Source organism: Schistocerca piceifrons, chromosome X, assembly GCF_021461385.2.
Source record: "Schistocerca piceifrons isolate TAMUIC-IGC-003096 chromosome X, iqSchPice1.1, whole genome shotgun sequence".
Classification (NCBI taxonomy): domain Eukaryota; kingdom Metazoa; phylum Arthropoda; class Insecta; order Orthoptera; family Acrididae; genus Schistocerca; species Schistocerca piceifrons.
Window position 1 is genome coordinate 635,945,784 of NC_060149.1, and position 21,993 is coordinate 635,967,776.

At 38.7% G+C, this 21,993-nt stretch overlaps 1 protein-coding gene across 2 annotated transcripts in view; it reads left to right on the forward strand.

The window, feature by feature from the left end:
- LOC124722953 (myotubularin-related protein 2) overlaps window positions 1–21,993 on the forward strand; it is a 184,795-nt gene that overhangs the window by 139,455 nt on the left and 23,347 nt on the right. For both annotated transcript variants that reach the window (XM_047248119.1, XM_047248120.1), the window contains 2 exons: window positions 4,709–4,893; window positions 13,893–14,097. In XM_047248119.1, the coding sequence (XP_047104075.1) occupies window positions 4,709–4,893; window positions 13,893–14,097 (390 nt within the window). The remainder of the gene's footprint in view (window positions 1–4,708; window positions 4,894–13,892; window positions 14,098–21,993) is intronic.

Here is a 21,993-nt window from a genome sequence, read left to right on the forward strand (position 1 = left end):
TGCATGACACACAGCTTTACGCCTTGCCTAGACCTGTCAACACCAACTTTGGACTGCTGATGACTGGAAACATCTTGCCTGGTTGGAAAGAGTGTGGATGGATGTGTACGGGTATGGAGAAAACCTCGTGAATCCATGGACCCTGGATGTCAGCAGGGGACAGTTCAAGCTGATGGAGGCTCTGTAATTGTTTGGGGCGTGTGCAGTTGGGGACACTATGTGACATTAGGCAAGTGTACCAGTTTCTTTGGCTGTTCAGTGTATAACAATAATGGAAATTGCTGGATGGAGCAATGCTGGGCAACAGTGGCCAGCAATGTTGCCGAGTATGCAGCTGCGATTTCCGTGGGTAGAAATGTTCCCCGGCAACACAGTCCGCTAAATAAGTCGCAATATGCAATTTTTTGTGGCTCATGTAAATATACCTTCTCTGAGCAGTACACCAGATTACAATTCCAAACGGAAGCTAGCAGTCCATCATTAATTCTGGTATCACTCAGCTTCTTTCTTGGCAGTAAACCACTAACCGTGTAGGGAAATTTTACTTGGTCCAAGTTTTATGCTTCAATATAATACAGTGGCAGTTTTCCTCCCTCTGCAGTAACTACTTACATCATGGTTATTCTTTGTGTTAAGTCTTCAGTTTTTTATAATGAGATACTTGTCCCCCTTTATAGCCCACTGGCTCGGCATGTCCAAAACGGTGGGCATCTCTGTGGTATTGCTGATGTGGTGTAAAGGGTCAGAATGCTGCTGCCACATTTGGATTATGTGCCTCAGGAAGTTTGAGTTTCTTGGTAAAATCTTCTGATAGTCTCTCTGCTAGTGAAGTACTTCGTCAGGTAGAGGAGACTCTTCATATACAGGGTTATTACAAATGATTGAAGCGATTTCACAGCTCTACAATAACTTTATTATTTGAGATATTTTCACAATGCTTTGCACACACATACGAAAACTCAAAAAGTTTTTTTAGGCATTCACAAATGTTCGATATGTGCCCCTTTTTGTGATTCGGCAGACATCAAGCCGATAATAAAGTTCCTCCCACACTCGGCGCAGCATGTCCCCATCAATGAGTTCGAAAGCATCGTTGATGCGAGCTCGCAGTTCTGGCACGTTTCTTGGTAGAGGAGGTTTAAACACTGAATCTTTCACGTAACCCCACAGAAAGAAATCGCATGGGGTTAAGTCGGGAGAGCGTGGAGGCCATGACATGAATTGCTGATCATGATCTCCACCACGACCGATCCATCGGTTTTCCAATCTCCTGTTTAAGAAATGCCGAACATCATGATGGAAGTGCGGTGGAGCACCATCCTGTTGAAAGATGAAGTTGGCGCTGTCGGTCTCCAGTTGTGGCATGAGCCAATTTTCCAGCATGTCCAGATACACGTGTCCTGTAACATTTTTTTCGCAGAAGAAAAAGGGCCCGCAAACTTTAAACCGTGAGATTGCACAAAACATGTTAACTTTTGGTGAATTGCGAATTTGCTGCACGAATGCGTGAGGATTCTCTACCGCACAGATTCGCACATTGTGTCTGTTCACTTCACCATTAAGAAAAAAATGTTGCTTCATCACTGAAAACAAGTTTCGCACTGAACGCATCCTCTTCCATGAGCTGTTGCAACCACGCCAAAAATTCAAAGCATTTGACTTTGTCATTGGGTGTCAGGGCTTGTAGCAATTGTAAATGGTAAGGCTTCTGCTTTAGCCTTTTCCGTAAGGTTTTCCAAACCGTCGGCTGTGGTACGTTTAGCTCCCTGCTTGCTTTATTCGTTGACTTCCGTGGGCTACGCATGAAACTTGCCCGCACGCGTTCAACCGTTTCTTCGCTCACTGCAGGCCGTTCCGTTGATTTCCCCTTACAGAGGCACCCAGAAGCTTTAAACTGCGCATACCATCGCCGAATGGAGTTAGCAGTTGGTGGATCTTTGTTGAACTTCATCCTGAAGTGTCATTGCACTGTTATGACTGACTGATGTGAGTGCATTTCAAGCACGACATACGCTTTCTCGGCTCCTGTCGCCATTTTGTCTCACTGCGCTCTCGAGCGCTCTGGCAGCAGAAACCTGAAGTGCGGCTTCAGCCGAACAAAACTTTGAGTTTTTCTATGTATCTGTAGTGTGTCATGACCATATGTCAATGAATGGAGCTACAGTGAATTTATGAAATCGCTTCAATCATTTGTAATAGCCCTGTATAAACCTGTGACACCAACTGATATTCCCACAGATTTTTTTCTGTGTGTTATATTTCAGATCTTCACAATGTCCAAGGGCCTTAACAGGATTATTTCTCAAGAGATAGGTTTCCCATCTTTCCTGTTATAATGTAAAAAGAAAAGAACTGTAACTTCAAGTTCAGATTATTTCCCAGATTTCGGCCGTCTGTAGGATTTCCTGGATGAAACAGCAGTTTGCAGTTTATTCTCCAATGCGATTCAATGTTACACACTTGAGTCATCAGAACCGTACTTTTTACCACATTTTTTGAAAGATGTGCTCTTTACACTACGAATAATTGAGAGATTGAAATTTGTGTCATAACTGTGCTGGATTTTGAACTTAGTTGATGATTTTTTTTCGATGTTACCACTCATTGGTGAAGACTAAATTTTACTCTTTAATTAGAGGAGAACTGTGCCTGTCCTGCATGTAAAATAATCGAACTGTGAGAACGATATTAGTCACTACCTGAATGAAAGGTTAACAATCAAAGACATTGTTACCTCATACACAGTGATTAATTTCCAAACACCAGCAGTATTTGAAAAAAGCATCTTCAGTGGTCACTGTAACAATATGGTTTTTTTTCTCTTACAATCTTGACTGTTCTGATCATGAACAGTTCCCATGCGTTACTTACTATTATAAACAGTTTTTATTCTTTTCGTTACTCATGGTTTCTTTTTTTTTAATTTCATTCTTCTTAGATTTCCGTGTGTGTGTGTGTGTGTGTGTGTGTGTGTGTGTGTGTGTGTGTGTGTGGTTGGGGGGGGGGGGGGTGAAAGTTTGTACTTTATTGCTTTGCTGTGGTACAGTGTCGATGATTTAAGGTGAGGATATTTCCTGGTTCGTGGTATCATTTTGTGTTTTCTATGGGGGGGGGGGGTTCTTTTTGAGCTATATGTTTTGTTAGTTTAAATAGTGTGTGGTTGCTGATGTTTGTCAAGTCATTTATTATGTGGTTCTTTTCCATTATCGCTTTTTTAATTTGGAAGTTTCCTTATAGATTTAGGATATGTTTCTTGTTGCTCAATCTATTTTCGTATCCTTTCTTATGGTGATAGTGATGGATTTCTTGCCAGAGGTGTTCTGCAAATGTTGAGTGGCTGGTGCCATATTTCTGTTCTCTTTTGTGTTCCTTGTATTTTATTTCAAAAATTCTGCCTGTCTGTCCTAAGAGCAGAGCATCACAGCTGTTACACTGGACTTGGTAAATGCCAGATTTTTGTAAGTTGTAAGTGTGATCATCCTCATTTTTAGACATCTCTGTATAGATTTGTTGCTGTGGTACACTATTTTTATTCCTTGTTTCTTGAGGGTGTTCCCAATTCTATATATCAGTTTGTTTCCATATGAGTGCACCAGCTTGTCTGTTGAGTTTCTGTGTTCTCTTGTTGTCTAGTGATGGTGATGTTGGTGTGTGTGTTTCTGGCGAGTGATGTGGATCTCTGGATTTGTGTGGTGTTTTATGTTTTTCTGGATTTTCTTGTTCAGTTTTGTTACTAGGAATTCTTGGTATCCATTATTTTTTGCCAATCGGAGGTTGTCATCCATGCATCTCCACCAGTACACTATATTGTATATTTTCTGGGAAATTCTTTCTTCTATTTTGTTTATGAAGATACTTGCTAACTATCCTAAAATTGGGGATTACATTGGCAGTCCTTTTTCTTGTAAGTAGAATTCTTTATTGAATTTAAAGTAATTTTGGTCAGTAATGTGGTGTAGGAGTGTTTTTATCTCTGTTCTGTGTGCTTGTGGTAACTGATGGTAAGTATGTAGGTCATGTTCTATTATCTTGATTATTTCTTTGACAGATCGTGGAATTCATGTTTGCTACATCAGATGAGACCAACATAGCTGTATCTGGAATATATGTCTTTTATGTGGTTTATGAGTTTTTCTATGTTTTTCGCTGTTGTAAATGGAAGCCTGTAGTTTACCTCAAAATCCAGTGGCTATATCTTGTTCATTAGTTTGTGTGTTGCATGAACAAAAAAAAAAGAAAAATCCAAATCAGAATTGACAAGCACTGTTATTCATTTAGTCTTCCACATTATAGCTTTTCTCAACAACTGTAATGTACAGTATGACCAAGTTCAGTTTTTAAGTATATATTCAGGTTGTTGTATGTAGAAACTAATCGGTGTGTTTTTGCATACATGCTAAGCAGTATACCATAGAAATGATGCAGTAAACAGTTTTATTAGGAATTATTTTTAAGCTCAGATACATCTTTCTGAAACTTGTTTTTGTTGAAGTTGAAAGATAAGTGATTTCACTGTGGTAAGGTCAGCTAGCGCAAGGCTGATCTAAAAGAATTTTGATAAACTGTGCTAAGACAGTTTAACTGCATTATTGAATGAAATAGTCATAGCATGTTTGTCTCTCCTTGCTTACTTGAATTTACAAAATTAATGTATATTCTCTTTTTATGAACTACATTATCATTGGATTTAACACACCTCTTGTTTCAGAGGATTGGCCATGGTGATGATCATCACTCTGATGCGGATAGATCCCCTGTGTTTCTCCAATTTATTGATTGTGTGTGGCAGATAACAACACAGTTCCCAAATGCATTTGAGTTCAATGATCACTTTCTCCTAACTATACTGGATCATCTATACTCCTGCAGATTTGGCACATTTTTGTATAACAGGTTTGTTAGTTTTGTGGTGTTACAGTATTTTTAATGTATACATGTACATCATAGTTTTAACCAAAAATTATCCAGATGCAATAAAACCTCAAAGCCCAGATCAGAAGTAGATATTTATTCAGGGCATTTTTAATTTATTTTTTATTTATTTATTTATTTTTTTTTATAGTCTTGGTGAAATTGTATGCCTATACGCCTTTTCTTATTTCATACTTATTAGTTTGTGAATATCAACTAGAAGCAGTCCTTCATTTCCAGTTGCTTTACCAGTTGGAGTTATGTAGAATTGACAATATGGCATTGGGAAAATAAAAGGATGGGATAGTGGCAGATTGTAACTTTGAACCAGACTGTGAAGCAGGCCTTCATAGGTTAGGCTGTTAAATCATGCAAAAGGCAAGAGTCTCTGTTAGAATTGCAGTACATTATTCAGTTTTAATGTGCCAGGGATTTTCAATATGTGTAAAGTAGAAATAAGAATTATGATGATAATAATAATGCTAGTGAGTGCCTCTGAATGAACTAAAGGATAGTGAAGCTGGAGATCCTGGCAAGAAGAATCCTACAAAAAGTCATGGGTACAATGCAGAATGTAGAGATGATCTTGGAAACCGTGAGGAAAAGGTGGTGGATATTTCGTGGATACCTGTACAGAATGGAGCAAAATAGAATATGCAAACAAATATTGTTTACTTTCAGAACAAGACGATCACAACCACCTGGATTAAAGCAGCTTGGAAAGGTGCTGATAGTCCTTATCCTAGAGTGGAACATGTTTCAAAACAGAATAAAAATTTTGGAAAGGTTTCAAGTCTAAAGAAAAACATGGAAGGAAGAATAAAAACAGCAGCTTAGGGGTCTTGTATTACAGTACTGTTGAACTGTGCTATGTCATGATGGAACAAACCCATATTCAGTCCTTTGTCACTTTTTTTTTTTTTACAAATCTCAGAAACCTCAGGAAGTCATAGCATAACGTAAAACTCATTTGTTACTTCCCTGTCATAATGTACAGTTGTGTTTCCATCTACAGTGTAGATAATGCACACCATTGTACTGCCCACACTTCTTGCTTGCTTGACTTGCTTTTGTTAAATGAGCATCGTCAAGGAATATTCAGATGCATTGCTATTGCTTTCTCCATGTGTCAAATTATTAGAATTTTGTTTCATAACTAATTCAGTGTTCAGCAGCATTTTTTAAATCTGTTAATAGTTAGTATTTCAAGCAACTTTTGATTGAACTCTAAATGTTGAACCTTGTGTTCATGGGTTAGTTGCCATGGGACAGACGGCATGGTATGTGCCATCTGTGTACTTTTCCAGTCTGATGTCTGTAATGTCATATCATAAAGATAGTAACTAGTGCAGTCCCAAAAGTACATTTGCCATTGTAGACCCATTTCATTTATCCCGTTTTCTGTGCTGTACTCATAAGTAATTTGGCTGGTTTTATGTTTTCGAACATGCATTTTTATTTACATTAAAGTTAAGTTTTAATCTAGAATGTTACCGGAAATTTCAAGGTTTGGCAGAGTGTGTACTGGAACATAGTTCACTGTTATCTAATATCAGAAAGATAGCCACGTCCATTGTCTCCATCTAGTGGACAAATCACTACCACCACCAACATCACCACCACCATATGCACGCCATGTACGACACACGCCAGAGGTGTTGGGAATTTAATCCAATACATTGGTACAAGACCAGTGGGCCTAAGGCTCACACCTCTCCCATGCCTAGTCAAAAACTGGAGATGAAAACTTCTCCACTATCAGATATCAAAGTGGCGCCCTCCACATCAAACTGACCTCGGCTATGAAAGTGGCTAACATAATACAAATAAATGGTGGGAAATGACCTGTGTGTGTGTGTGTGTGTGTGTGTGTGTGTGTGTGTGTCCACAAAATAACAAAATAATGTTCATGACATGGGATACAAGTTACAGCAATGAATCGTTGAAGCATAATACTTTTTCTTACATTGACTATATGACAGAATACATAAAATACATATCTACATTACAGTCATTCAAGATTGACATATTAGACTAAATTAAAGCTACACGTGGCATGAATTGGTCCCCATAAATTCAGCAACAGAGTAAAAACAATGCTGGAGCAATATACTGTTAACTTTCTTCCTGAAAGAGCTTTTATTATTCTTGACTGAGCAAGGTAATTTATTATAATGTATGCTGCCTATGTGCCTCACACCATCATGTCATTTACTGAGTCTCTGATTATCTAGATGAATGTTGCTTACACCGCGGGTGTCATGATCATGAACGTCATTATTTGTTTTGAAGAGAAGAAGATTCTTACTGACAAATGAAACGGCCTCTAGGATGTATATACATGGTACAGGTAATATTCTGAGTTCTTTTAAGATTGGTTTGGTAGGTGTGTGCAGTGGCAATCTTAACATGACCTTGACAATTCGCTTTTGCATAACGAATATCTTCCTATTTATTGCCCCCCCCCCCCCCCCCCCCCCCCCCCCCAGAATGGAATGCCATATGAGAGGACTGAGTTCACTAGTGCAAAGTATACAGTTTTGATGGTGGTCACATCACAGCTTTGGCTAAGAATTCTGAAGGCATAGCACAGGCTACTCAAAGTGAGCAGAACATTAGTATGATAAAAAGAAAATGTTTCAAAAGGCTCTGAACACTATGGGACTCAATATCTGAGGTCATCAGTCCCCTATAACTTAGAACTAAGGACATTGCACACATCCATGACAGAGGCAGGATATGAACCTGCGACCATATTAATATGATCAAAATATGATAAATGTTACATAAATGTCAGTCACAGTGATGACAGTGTACAGCATACATGACATGCTTGCAGAAAAATAATTTAGAGATTGTTACTTTTTTCAGGCTTTTTTCCATTTTTAAGTACACCTGTCCTTGAAGAGACAGCATACAGTATATAAAATGAAGCTCAGGTTACCCTTTTTGTGAAATAAGGAAATTATTGAAAGTGGTTTTGAGTTACTAAAATCAGGAAAAGATATTGAATATTATTTGGTGTTGGGCATTGAGTGTTTGTCAGGAATGAAGGAGTCACTGAGTTTAATGATGTAATAGTAATATTTCTCTCAACTCTTGTGTACAGGACACCTACCAGGGTTGATTGACAGAAGTTGTATCAATTTAAATACTAATTATATGCCTTAAAGAAAAGTCTCAGTGGGCAGTTTAGCAATTTCATCCAATTGCTAACAGTCCTAAACTGTTATAGCTAAGAAGTGACATTACTTATAACAGAGGAGAATTTTTCCACCTATGAAATTCGTGTGTTTCTTTTGGGCCTCAGTGTCCATAATCAGCTTTATTTTTAAGAGCCATGTCTAAGTTCATCAGCAGCAGCTCTTCTCATGTTTGTAGATAGTGTGACTTACACTTGTAGTTGGTTGCATATTTCACATGCAGATTATCTCCACTCATTTTGTAAGAAATGGTATGTCTGTGTGATGTGAAACTCCAACGAAATATGAAACACAACAAATAATTAAAGAGGGCATTTTGTACAAAGTTGCTTGTTAGTATCAGTAACATGCGATTACACTATTGTGGACTCGAACAGTGGAAGCATTTCAGTGTTTCATTAATCACTTAAAATTGTAGAACTGTGGTCCTCTATTTGACATACTCCTTTCACAGCTCTTGCCACAAATATCTTTGAAATGTGTGTGTTATTATTTTAACTTCTTGCCTGCTTAGTGGGAAAATGAAGTAATAACTTTATCACGTACATCAGCTCAAACTTTCCCATGAGTAGCAGTTCAGTCTGTACATAATTATAACATTTGATTTTTCAAACTGTTTACTTTAACTTGTAAATAATTTTCATGACTAATGTTTTAGAGATGCTTTGAGAGAAGAAATCCTTGGTCTCAAGCAAAAATGACTATTTCATTATTAAAATTGCATCTAAATTTACCAATATGCCTCCAAAAAGTGTAATAACAGGTGAACAAAAATATATATATTTCATAAATTCAGAAAATGTTAGCATTAATGAAGAGACCATGTTTTATATAGACAGAGAAGTTGATCTGCATGGTGTGGATATGCTTGTTGGTCCACATTATGTAGCCAGTCATCTTTAATTTTACAATACATTTGAGACTAGCAGCCTAATGACAAATGACAAAGAACCATTTTAGGAGAGAAGGTAATTTCTTTAACCTCGCAGTTTATAAAAGTAACAAACTCTAGTGCTACAGGTTCATGCTTTAGTAGACAGTAATCAGAGACTGGTTAGGAAAAGCAGATAAGCTTTTCAAACACATTCTGATTTACTGACCTATATGCAAACTTACTAATTGTAAGCAAAACTGTTATATTACAAGAAAGTTATTTGTAATTGAATTTTCCCATGGTATTACTGTGGTGGAATTATTGTCCTAGGCAGACAGTATTAAACCCCATAATCTGGAGAAGTTTTAAAGACCAGTGTTGTTGCTTTAACTGCCTGTACCACTACAGAGAGATAATGAACTGATTTCTTGTATAAACTGTGACCAGCTACAGATTTTGACTTTGTATTCCGGGAAAAGCATTTCTTTTTGTTTTTGTTCTATATGTTCCATTAAATGTTACATTTAAGGATTTCAGGCAATTTTCATGAAGCAGATCAGTCCCCTGTTCTGCCCCTGTTGCACCATTGTATTTCATGTTATGGTACGGGTAAGGGTATGTTTGAAACATTTGTTGCAGCAGTTGTTCAAATATGACGCAGTACAAAAATTATGGTTTCTTTTAAATTATTCTTTCCAATTCAGCAGCAGTTGTTATAATTTTTGAATGAATCACTGATTAGAAATAACTAGTTGTGTATAGCCAGGTCTCTGGATATAGTTGGTGGAGTAGTAGAATTAGCAGAACATGCAAGATTTTGTCAATCTTGTGTTTAGGTGCACACAGTTCAGAGAAGATACCGGGGTAGTTAAAGTGAACTGGAACTGAGTATTAATTGGCTTGAATATTTAAGCAGACGCTGTTATCAAATGGGTACTATATTTTTCTCACTAGAGTGCACTCCTTGTACCACAGTTCATTCAAATATTGCACAATGCATTGTCAGTTAGGTTAGATTGGTACCAAGTAACAAACCAAACCACTTCTTGTTAGGCCAGTTTGACTCTGCCAAATGAATGTTTTTGTGTTTCATTCCTGAAGATCATCTGCAATGTTTGTGAGTGCAATGAATGGGATCAGGTGGGCTGTAGAGGAAAACACTACCATCTTAATTTATAATAGTTGGCACCACAAGTGTTTGAAGGCCATTAATAGCCCAAATAGTGGATAATAGACAACCTTTTACACAAGACATGTATGGCGTCTGCTGGCAGACATTCTATAATCTAAAACTATTGTTGTGATGACGATCCTCCTCATCTGGTTGTGTGGTATGTTTGAGGCAGCCCACTCTACCCGCACCTGCCACCTGACAGTTTCTCTGTCTTCCATCCTGTCCCACCCTCCAAATTCACATCCCTCATTGCCTTCAGCATCACTTTCCGTCAGCAACTACAATCGTGCCAGCCCTTATTCCTGCCACCCCTCCCTCCTTGATTCCTAGCCAGCAAACCATCTGCCTCCCTCCGAGCTACTAGCCACTCACCCCCAGTCCCTTTCCCAGCCTCCCGCCTCCCTCTCCCTCTACCTACCTCACACAACACTATCTCCACCACAACCAGTCCACCTGCCGCAAAAAGCATGTGTGCATTGAAGTGTGTGTGTGTGTGTGTGTGTGTGTGTGTGTGTGTGTGTGTGTGTGTGTGTGAATGAATGCTAGCAAGTTCTCTTCCTTTTGTGTGTGCTGACCAACAGCTCAATGCTTCTGCTTTTTGGTGAGAGGTATCCTTTAATCCTAAAGTATTTACATTCTACAAGAACTTTCTTATAACAGAAATACTCGTTTAATCACGCGAGTATGGCAAAAAACTACTACCAGGAAGGAGAAGCTGATTGTAAATTACTCTTATGAATATTTGAGTGAATTATTCTGTTTGTCTTACTATTGCAATTTTTACTAAGCATTTCGCATTTAGGTTCAGTAGGAAGTGATTTGAATTTGACAGTTCTTATAATTCATGCTTGCAAAAAATCATATGACAGTGTTTTCAGAGCATGTACTCGTATGTGTGTGCTCTACCTGCTCTGCAGTTGATTGTAACTGTTGTAATGGTAGAGTTCACAGTAATTTCTTTAGACCAGATGTGATTTAATGAACTACACTTCCTTCGTATTTCCATAAATTTGCAAGTGATATCTTTAGGTAAGTCAAAAACAATGTAAATTAATATAAAAAAGTCTTTCATTTTGAACATCTTTCTCATAAAATTTGTTTGCTATGGTGTATTGCTGATAATTTAGTGTGTGGTTTTGTAAATCTAACTTACTGATGAAAAAACAATGTAGTTTTACAAAATCTCTATATGCCAAAAATACGTTTAGTGTGCGACATGGGCTCCTCTTCTCTGACATGTAGGCAGTTATGATAGGAGTAGGCTATGTAATGAACAACTGAATGACTGAAAGAAACGTGTCAACACTACTTTTCTGGTTACAGACATATTCTTGTTTTATATTTCTTTGTTTGTATTGTTTCTTCTTCATGCATCATCATTTGTTTCTTATTTGAGAAATTCTTCTCTGGAGACATCACACCAGAGCCTTCTATGTTGTTTTCTCCATGTATTATTTATATTTTGTCATTATTGCTTGTGGCTCATTTGATGTTGTGGTCAGGTTAAACAGTATTTTATTTGATACAAGGTCAATCGAAACTTCAGAAAATTGACATCAGTATAGTATTAAAAGTAAGCAAAACATTTTAACAGGAAGCGTTTGGGACTAAATATTAAGAAATATTAAATTTTGTAATGCAATAAGTATTGAAATATGAAGTTGTGATATTAATGGTTTCAATTAAAAATTTCAATTTTATTCAGATTAATATATGGTATTGCAAACACAATCTGCAGAATTAAATTTTTCACTGACAGGGTGTGAGAAGTAATATTACTTTTGTAGGAGTCAGTAGCATAATCATTGTGGGGGACAAACGGCAATAGTGTCAAATTAAAGTATTTATACGAGGGGCATTTCACATCCATCATGGAGTACCATTTGACTAATAATTACAGTTGCAACTGTGAGTGCTATGGTCTAACTGTAGGTAACAGAACATTCACTAGAAGCGTAATCCCTGCATTGCATCCTACAGCCATTTTTCCCCAACTGATGTAATTATGTGAGCAGGCAACATGGTATGTGGTCTTGAAAGACTGTGCTGGACAACATAGTTTCTGTGGGGGAGGGCATAAACATTTTGGATATTCACAGGTGATTCGTGACTGTGTTTGTAGAGTGTGCAGCATCACAAAAAGGTTATCTGACAATACGACAATGCTTGCCCCATAGGAGTTGGAAAGATATGGCTGCCATCACTGAAATGGGGTTCCTGGTACTGCAATGCATATTGTCTCCTTCTGAATTGACCCCTTTAACTACTGTAGGCCCTTCATGAACAACTTTTTTATAGTCTGTCACACCCACCACAAGACAGCTGCTCACAGTTTCTGGAAGTCTGGGAAATGATGTCCAGATAGATTTTTTCATAGCCTTGAATAGGTGGTAACTGGCAGGAGCCAAGTCAGGAGAACAGGAGAATACTGTGGGTGTGGCAGTACCTGAAATACCATTCCAGCAGTGGTAGCTATGGTTTTCAGGCTTGTATGGGAATAAGCAGGGTTGTTTTGCAAGAGCACTTTTCCATGATAGTGCATTCTCTTCACATGTCATCGATTGCTGTGTGTATCCACAGTGTTTACACTCTCATTCCACAGAAACCATGTCATCCGTTGCTGTCCTTGAAGATCAGATTCTTTGTTGTCCACCCAATTGATGACAGTAGTTGGGGAAAATAGGTTTTGCTGTGCATGGATTGCACTTCTGCCACCTACGCTTAGACCAAAGTATTATACAGGGTGTTACAAAAAGGTACGGCCAAACTTTCAGGAAACATTCCTCACACACAAAGAAAGAAAATATGTTATGTGGACATGTGTCCGGAAACACATACTTTCCATGTTAGAACTCATTTTATTACTTCTCTTCAAATCACATTAATCATGGAATGGAAACACACAGCAACAGAACGTACCAGCGTGACTTCAAACACTTTGTTACAGGAAATGTTCAAAATGTCCTCCGTTAGCGAGGATACATGCATCCTCCCTCCATCGCGTGGAATCCCTGATGCAGCCCTGGAGAATGGCGTATTGTATCACAGTCGTCCACAATACGAGCACGAAGAGTCTCTACATTTGGTACCGGGGTTGCATAGACAAGAGCTTTCAAATGCCCCCATAAATGAAAGTCAAGAGGGTTGTCCTTCAATTGGGCCAACTGGCAGTGAATCGAGGAAGTACAGTACATACTAACGAAACTAAAATGAGCTCTAACATGGAAATTAAGCGTTTCTGGACACATGTCCACATAACATATTTTCTTTATTTGTGTGTGAGGAATGTTTCCTGAAAGTTTGGCCGTACCTTTTTGTAACTCCCTGTATACTTGAAACCATAATTGTGAGTCAAATGGTGCACCATGACTGATGGGAAAAAGTAAAATGTAAATCAATAAGGAATGACCTTCATATAATAAAAAATTTACTTAAATTTCTCTTTATGACAAGTTAGATATTGGAATGGGAAAACATTCTATCTGGTATAAGTTAAATAGAATGTAAACCAATGTAATCTTAGGTATTCTGTTGTGGAAGTTTTCACTGGTTAGGTGCTGTTAACAATGAACTCTGCAATCTCTGGCATTCTAATGTGTGACCCCATTAACCTCCCAAACTTACACTTTTTTTTGATTTAAGGAAAACTGTTATGATAATTTTCACCCATTGAATTCCAGTACTGTAATATATGACCTACCAGCATTAAGCCATATATTTTTATTGACAGTGACCGTGAGCGAGTAGCAGAAGGTGTGAAGCAGAGAACTGTGTCACTGTGGTCATACACTAACTCAAACTTGAATGATTACAAGAATCCACTGTATTGGGCAGATAATCAACAGCAGACAGTAATTATACCTGTTGCTAGTATGCGGCACATCCAACTGTGGAAGGGTCATTATTGCCGCTGGAATCCTAGCATGCGGCCACAGGTGAGCCATAGCTATATGTGCATGTCTGAATCAGAAAGGTCAGTGCTGAATGCATAAGAAGAAGGTAACTGTTGTTATGCAGATATGATAAAAACTGCTCACTTTTGATTAATTTATGAGACATGAGAAGAATGTTTTGGGTACTGTTTGACCCCTTCGCTGCTGTGGACATGTATGCATGTCCTGCTACACTGTTCCTCAGGTTCTGTGGGTGTGTACATGTGCACTGCTTGAGTTTTCCGCAGTGCTATGGACATCTGCATGTGTCCTTAGCTGCCAACGTCTCACTGTTGTGGATGAGTTACTTCCATATCTCGGTGAATAAAAAAGATGAAAGCATTTATCATATAGTATATATCCCTCATTGCATGCTATCATTTCCAAAATGTCTCATTCCAATATCTTGAATTGTTTGAGATATAGTGACTATTATGACCACTATTCGCGGTGCAGTGTGACGTGACTGGGTGTGTTGGACGCGACTGTCCATCAGATATAAATCCCAATAACTCGAGAATTAAATGAGATATCTTTGTGCTCTTAAATTTAAACAAAATTTTTTAATCTTATATACATTTCATACACTGCAATGTATGAGTGAAAAATCAACCATATGCAAAGTTTATGCAGTGTGTTTTTTACCTCTGCAAACTCTTTGAAATGTCATACAATGTTTTACTTAATTTGATGCACCACTGTAAGTATGACAGGTAATGAAAATAAATTCAGTTCTTTATCAAGTTAAGACACTGCACTGTAAGATGCTCAAAAGTCAGTGTTTTTCACATAATATTTTCCAAAAAGGCAGATGATAAATATTTTGTATTGACTGGAAAGCCATCTCTTAGCACAGGCACCAGCATTTGGCGAGCAATACAGCAATAAAAAAAAAACACCACCAGTGTGGAATTCAGATAGCATGTCAGTAGCAGCGAAAGGATTAAATAGTTGCTGATCTACTTTCTCAAATCATGCCATCTCTCGTAAAGTAGAAGTGAATTCATTGTTGTTTTATGGGGAAACTCTCGAAAGATGAGACTGTTGATAAAGTAATTTGTAACATAGCCTGAACATTACAGAATAATTGCTGCTCTGTGCAGTATGTAAGGTAAGATGGATCCTACTGAGCCGTATGTGAAACAGAGCTTAGTGAGCATCATAATACGGGGCAGCACAGGGAACAGTAAATTTTAAAGTAACGTAATCTGCACCAATTAACACAGGAAAAACATTTTTTATTGACAAAAGTCCATGTATACAGCATGCCATTTAAGTTTTCATTATAAAATGTCACAAACTGTCTCTTTACTTCTTTAAGATGACATCACAAAGGTGCGCCCTCTTCACAGTCTAACAGCTTGTTATGGAAACTCCAGAATGCTCAGTGTAACGTGTCTCGAGGAATAGCACTGATTTCATCTTCAATCTTCTATTTCCATTCATGGATAATTGGTGGATGTGTGTGGGATACATTGCTTTTAATATGTCCCCACAGGGGGAAACTGCATACACAAAGATTTGGGTATCACAGTGGCCTCAGAATATAACCATTACATGAAATGATGCACTTTCCAACCAATTCTCAAATGGCTTCCCTTGGTTGTTGAGCTGTGCTTGATGTGGCTCCGTCATCCTGAAACTATGTGTTTTCGAAGTTCATATCGTGGAGTCTTGGTGTAAAGGATGTTACAAGCATACCGACATACCGAGTGGATTTTAAGGTTGTTCCAATGCCATCTTCACAATAAAAAAAAAAAGTGAGGGCCAATGACACCATCACACGATAACGCACATCATACTGTAATCTTGGTGCTATTTAATGAATGCTCATAAACCTTTCAAGGATTTTCCAGTGCCCAGTAACAGAAATTTTGTTTGTTAACGTATGTGTTAATGTGGAAGTTGGCTTCATCAGATATCCATATGATGATAAAGAAATTGGCATCCTCATTGATTTTAGCCAACTCGCTTTTCCTTAACTTCCTGCGTGACAAAGGGTCTAATAGATTTAATTGCTGCACAGTCTCTGACTTAAAGGGGTGGAACTTTAATTCCTGCAGTATTCCTCGTACACTTTATAGCCCAATCTCAAGTGTCACTTTTGTTTATTCACACGTCAAGTTCCGTAGGACCAAATTGAGGAACAAATCGCCAAGGTCATGGAACATGTCAGTATGTGAAATAACAACATAAATGTATTAACAGATGAAAAAGATGTTTATGAATCCACAAAAGTCGACACATAAGTTTAAGTAAACGCAATCAATAATACAACAACAATCAGCTTAATTTTTCAAAGAACTCCTCCACAGAATAGAAGGAGTGACCCATGAGCAAACTCTTTGGTTTCGATTTGAAAGTGCGTGTATTATTGCTAAGATTTTATCATTCAAGTGGTAGCTTATTGAAAATGGATGCAGCAGTATACTGCACACCTTTCTGGACAAGAGTTAAGTCCGATCCAAATGCAGATTTGATATCTGCCGAGTATTAACTGAGTGAAAGCTGCTTATTCTTGGGAATAAGCTAATATTGTTAACAAGAAATGACAGTAAGGAATGTATATATTGAGACGCCAGTGTCAAAATACCCAGACTCGTGAACATAGGTCGACAAGACGCTTGTGAACATACACCACTTATTACCCAAACAGCCTGTTTCTGAGCCAAAAATATACTTTTAGAATGGGAAGAGTTGCCCCAAAATATAATACCATACAACATAAGCAAATGAAAATAAGCAAAGTACGCTGATTTTTGTGTCAAACAATCACACACTTCAGATACCATTTGATAAGTAAAAATGGAAGCACTGAGTCTTTGAACAAGGTACTGAATGTGGGCATTCGATGACAGTTTACTATCAATCTGTACACATAGAAATTTGAACTGTTCTGTTTCACTAATCATGTGCCCATTCTGTGAAATTGAAATGTCAGTTTTGTTGAACTGTGTGTTAGAAACTGTAAAAACTCATTCTTACTGTGATTTAGCATTACTTTATTTTCTACAAGCCATCAACTTATGTCATGAACTGCATTATTTACATCGAGCCAATGTTGCACAGAATATCCTTTACTATCAAGCTAATGCCATCAGCAAACAGCAATATTTTAGAGTTACTCATAATACTAGAGGGCATATCCTTTGTACAAATAAGGCACAGGAGTGGCCCTAACACTGATTCCTGGGACACCCCGCACTTGACTGTACCCCACTCAGACCCCACATCACAGCCATTCTCAACACTGTGAATAATGACCTATTGCTGTCTGTTAAAGTAAGAGGTAAACCAATTGAGAGCTACTCCCCATATTCTGTAATGGTCCAACTTCTGGAGCAATATTTTGTGATCAACGCAACCAAACGCCTTAGTTAAATCAAAAAATATGCCTAGTGTTCGAAACCTTTTGTTTAACCCATTCAGCACCTCAGAGAGAAAAGAGAATATAGTATTTTCAGTTGTTAAACGACTTCTAAAGCCTTACTGTACATTTGATAGCAAATCGTGTGATATAAAATGATCACTTATCCTTACATACACAGCCTTTTAAATAACTTTAGCAAGCCCTAATGGCATTGAAATAGGTCTAAAATAGTCTAAATTATCTGTTTCTCCCTTATTATAAAGCTGCTTTACTACTGATTAAATTAAACATTAAGGAAACTGGCCATACCTAAAGGAAAACTTACAGATTGGCTAAATACAGGGCTAACATGTGCAGCACAGTACTTAAATATTCTGCTAGGCACTCTGTCATAACCATGAGAGTCCTTAGTCATCAATGACTTACTTATTGACTCAATCTCCCCCTTGTCTGTATCACAGATGAGTATTTCAGACATCAGTCTTGGAAAGTCATTTGCCAGGAAAGTTGTAGAAACTAAAATTTTATTTAATTCACCAGCACTGCTCAGAAAATGACTGTTAAATACTGTACATATATGTGACTTATCAGTAACAGAAATATTTTTACTACGAACTGACTTTATTCCGTCGATCTTGTGCTGCTGACCACACACTTCCTTCACAACTGACCATATGGTTTTAATTTTATTCTGTGAATTAGCTATTCTATTCGCATACAACATACTCTTTGCCTTCCTAATAACATCTTTAAGCACCTTACAGTACTGTTTGTAATGGGCTACTGTAGCTTGATTGTGACTACTTCTAACATTTTGATGTAATTTCTGCTGTGTTTTACATGATATCCTTATCCCACGTGTCAGCCACCCAGGCTGCCTTTTACTGCTAGTACCCTGTTTAGAACATTCTAATGGAAAGCAACTCTCAAAGAGCACGAGAAATATGTTAAGAAAAACATTATATTTATCATCTGTGTTATCGGCACTATGAGCATCCTGCTACTCTTGTTCCTTAACAAAGTTTAAAAAACTTTCTATTGCTGTTGGATTAACTATCCTACAAAGTTTGAAATTATATGTGACGTTCGTTTGAGTACAAAAGCCTTCGAATGTTAAAATTTGTGCATCATGGTCTGAAAGGCCATTCACCCTTTTCCTAACAGAATCCCCATCTAGTAATGAAGAATGAATAGAAATATTGCCTATGGCTGTGCTACTATTTCCCTGCACAATAGTTGGAAAAAACAGTCTGCATCAGATCATATGAATTTAGGAAATCTATCAACATCCTTTTTCTTGCACCTTCATACACAAAATTTATATTGAAGTCACCACATATAACTAATTTCTAGTACTTCCTATCAAGTGAATCGAGAACTCCCTCCAGCTTGAGCAGAAATGCTCTGAAGTCAGAGTTACGGGACCTATAAACAACAACAATTAGAAGTTTGGTTTCGCTAAATTCAACTGCCCCTGCACAACATTCAAATATCTGTTCAGTGCAGTGCCGTGATACATCTATGGACTCAAATGGAATACTGTTTTTTATGTACATAGCCACTCCCCCACCCCCCAAGGAACTTTAAAAACATCCTTTTAATCTGTATCCTGGTAAAGGAAGCTTCTGAACTGTCAAATTATTGAAGTGTTGCTCCAATACACCAATAATTTCTGAGTCAACATCTATGAGCAGTTCACTAACTTTATCTCTAATACCTCTTATATTTTGATGAGATATGGTAGTTCCTTCTCTACTTGGAAACATGATGTCCTCTAAAGGTGAGCTCTTAGAGGGATTTCCTTTCAGCAGGTATACCTATCAGCTGACTTCAGTCTAAAAACGGTGCAGCTCTAACACCAACTACTACAGGAATTTTTCCATGAGTGATACCACCACCACCACCACCACCACCACCACCACCACCACCTACTACACTGTTACATATAAGCTTTGTCAGCCTTCCCTTCCCATACCTATTGAGGTGCAGGCCCTGCATCATATTCCCCATCCCCATAGAGACTGTTCCCTGCTCCACCCACTACCACTACCTGATTCTTCTTCGTAAAATTCCTACATGACTCCCCTAAGCTGTCAGTCATCTGAGCCAATGCTGCACGAGGCTTCACAATGCTGTTGACCTGGTACTCACTCCCCAACACTGCCTGCAATTGCTGGCCAACACCTCTACCATGCGAACTACCTAGCAGCAGAACCTTCTTCTTTCTGTTAGACTTTGCAACTGACCTAGGCCTCGTAACTGCTGAGGACTGCTGCATGTTCCCTACATCTACAGCTACAAGGGGCTTCTCTCCACTGAACTCTGATATTCGATCAAATGTATTGAATATACGCAAGTATAACTGTCTGAATACCTCCTCCTCCTAGCTGCCTTCTTGCCAACTACCAGTTCCCATTCCACACCACACTTCACCCTCTTCAGCCTATCTAGTTCTTCCTTTGCACATTGTAACTGCACCTTAAGGGCACAGATCTTACTCTCCTGCTCCTCTGTCAACTTATTTCTACTACAGATTCTGCATTCCCAGGAGAGGATCTCACTATAATGCCCACTGTATTCCACCCAATGATAATACTTTGAACAAATACCACACCGTAACCTACTACTCGCAAACCTCCGACAGAGCGCACACTTCTACATCTACATCTACATCTACATTTATACTCCGCAAGCCACCCAACGGTGTGTTGCGGAGGGCACTTTACGTGCCACTGTCATTACCTCCCTTTCCTGTTCCAGTCGCGTATGGTTTGCGGGAAGAACGACTGTCTGAAAGCCTCCGTGCGCGCTCTAATCTCTCTAATTTTACATTCATGATCTCCTCAGGAGGTATAAGTAGGGGGAAGCAATATATTCGATACCTCATCCAGAAACGCACCCTCTCGAAACCTGGCGAGCAAGCTACACCGTGATGCAGAGCGCCTCTCTTGCAGAGTCTGCCACTTGAGTTTGTTAAACATCTCCGTAATGCTATCACGGTTACCAAATAACCCTGTGACAAAACGCGCCGCTCTTCTTTGGATCTTCCGTATCTCCTCCGTCAACCCGATCTGGTACGGATCCAGCACTGATGAGCAATACTCAAGTATAGGTCGAACGAGTGTTTTGTAAGCCACCTCCTTTGTTGATGGACTACATTTTCTAAGGACTCTCCAAATGAATCTCAACCTGGTACCCGCCTTACCAACAATTAATTTTATATGATCATTCCACTTCAAATCGTTCCGCACGCATACTCCCAAATATTTTACAGAAGTAACTGCTACCAGTGTTTGTTCCGCTATGATATAATCATACAATAAAGGATCCTTCTTTCTATGTATTCGCAATACATTATATTTGTCTACGTTAAGGGTCAGTTGCCACTCCCTGCACCAAGTGCCTATCCGCTGCAGATATTCCTGCATTTCGCCACAATTTTCTAATGCTGCAACTTCTCTGTATACTACAGCATCATCCGCGAAAAGCCGCATGGAACTTCCGACACTATCTACTAGGTCATTTATATATATTGTGAAAAGAAATGGTCCCATAACACTTCCCTGTGGCACGCCAGAGGTTACTTTAATGTCTGTAGACGTCTCTCCATTGATAACAACATGCTGCATTCTGTTTGCTAAAAACTCTTCAATCCAGCCACACAGCTGGTCTGATATTCCGCAGGCTCTTACTTTATCAGGCGACAGTGCGGAACTGTATCGAACGCCTTCCGGAAGTCAAGGAAAATGGCATGTACCTGGGAGCCTGTATCTAATATTTTGTGGGTCTCATGAACAAATAAAGCGAGTTGGGTCTCACACGATCGCTGTTTCTGGAATCCATGTTGATTCCTACATAGTAGATTCTGGGTTTCCAAAAACGACATGATACGCGAGCAAAAAACATGTTCTAAAATTCTACAAGAGATCGACGTAAGAGATATAGGTCTATAGTTTTGCGCATCTGCTCGACGACCCTTCTTGAAGACTGGGACTATTTGTGCTCTTTTCCAATCATTTGGAACTCTCCGTTCCTCTAGAGACTTGCGGTACACGGCTGTTTGAAGGGGGACAAGTTCTTTCGCGTACTCTGTGTAGAATCGAATTGGTATCCCATCAGGTCCAGTGGACTTTCCTCTGTCGCTTTTCTATTCCTTGGACACTTATTTTGATGTCAGCCATTTTTTCGTTTGTGCGAGGATTTAGAGAAGGAACTGCAGTGCGGTCTTCCTCTGTGAAACAGCTTTGGAAAAAGGTGTTTAGTATTTCTGCTTTACGCGTGTCATCCTCTGTTTCAATGCCTTCATCATCCCGGAGTGTCTGGATATGCTGTTTCGAGCTAGTTACTGATTTAACGTAAGACCAGAACTTCCTAGGATTTTCTGTCAAGTCGGTACATAGAATTTTACTCTGGAATTCACTGAACACTTCACGCATAGCCCTCCTTACGCTAACTTTCACATCGCTTAGCTTCTGTTTGTCTGAGAGGTTTTGGCTGCGTTTACACTTGGAGTGAAGCTCTCTTTGCTT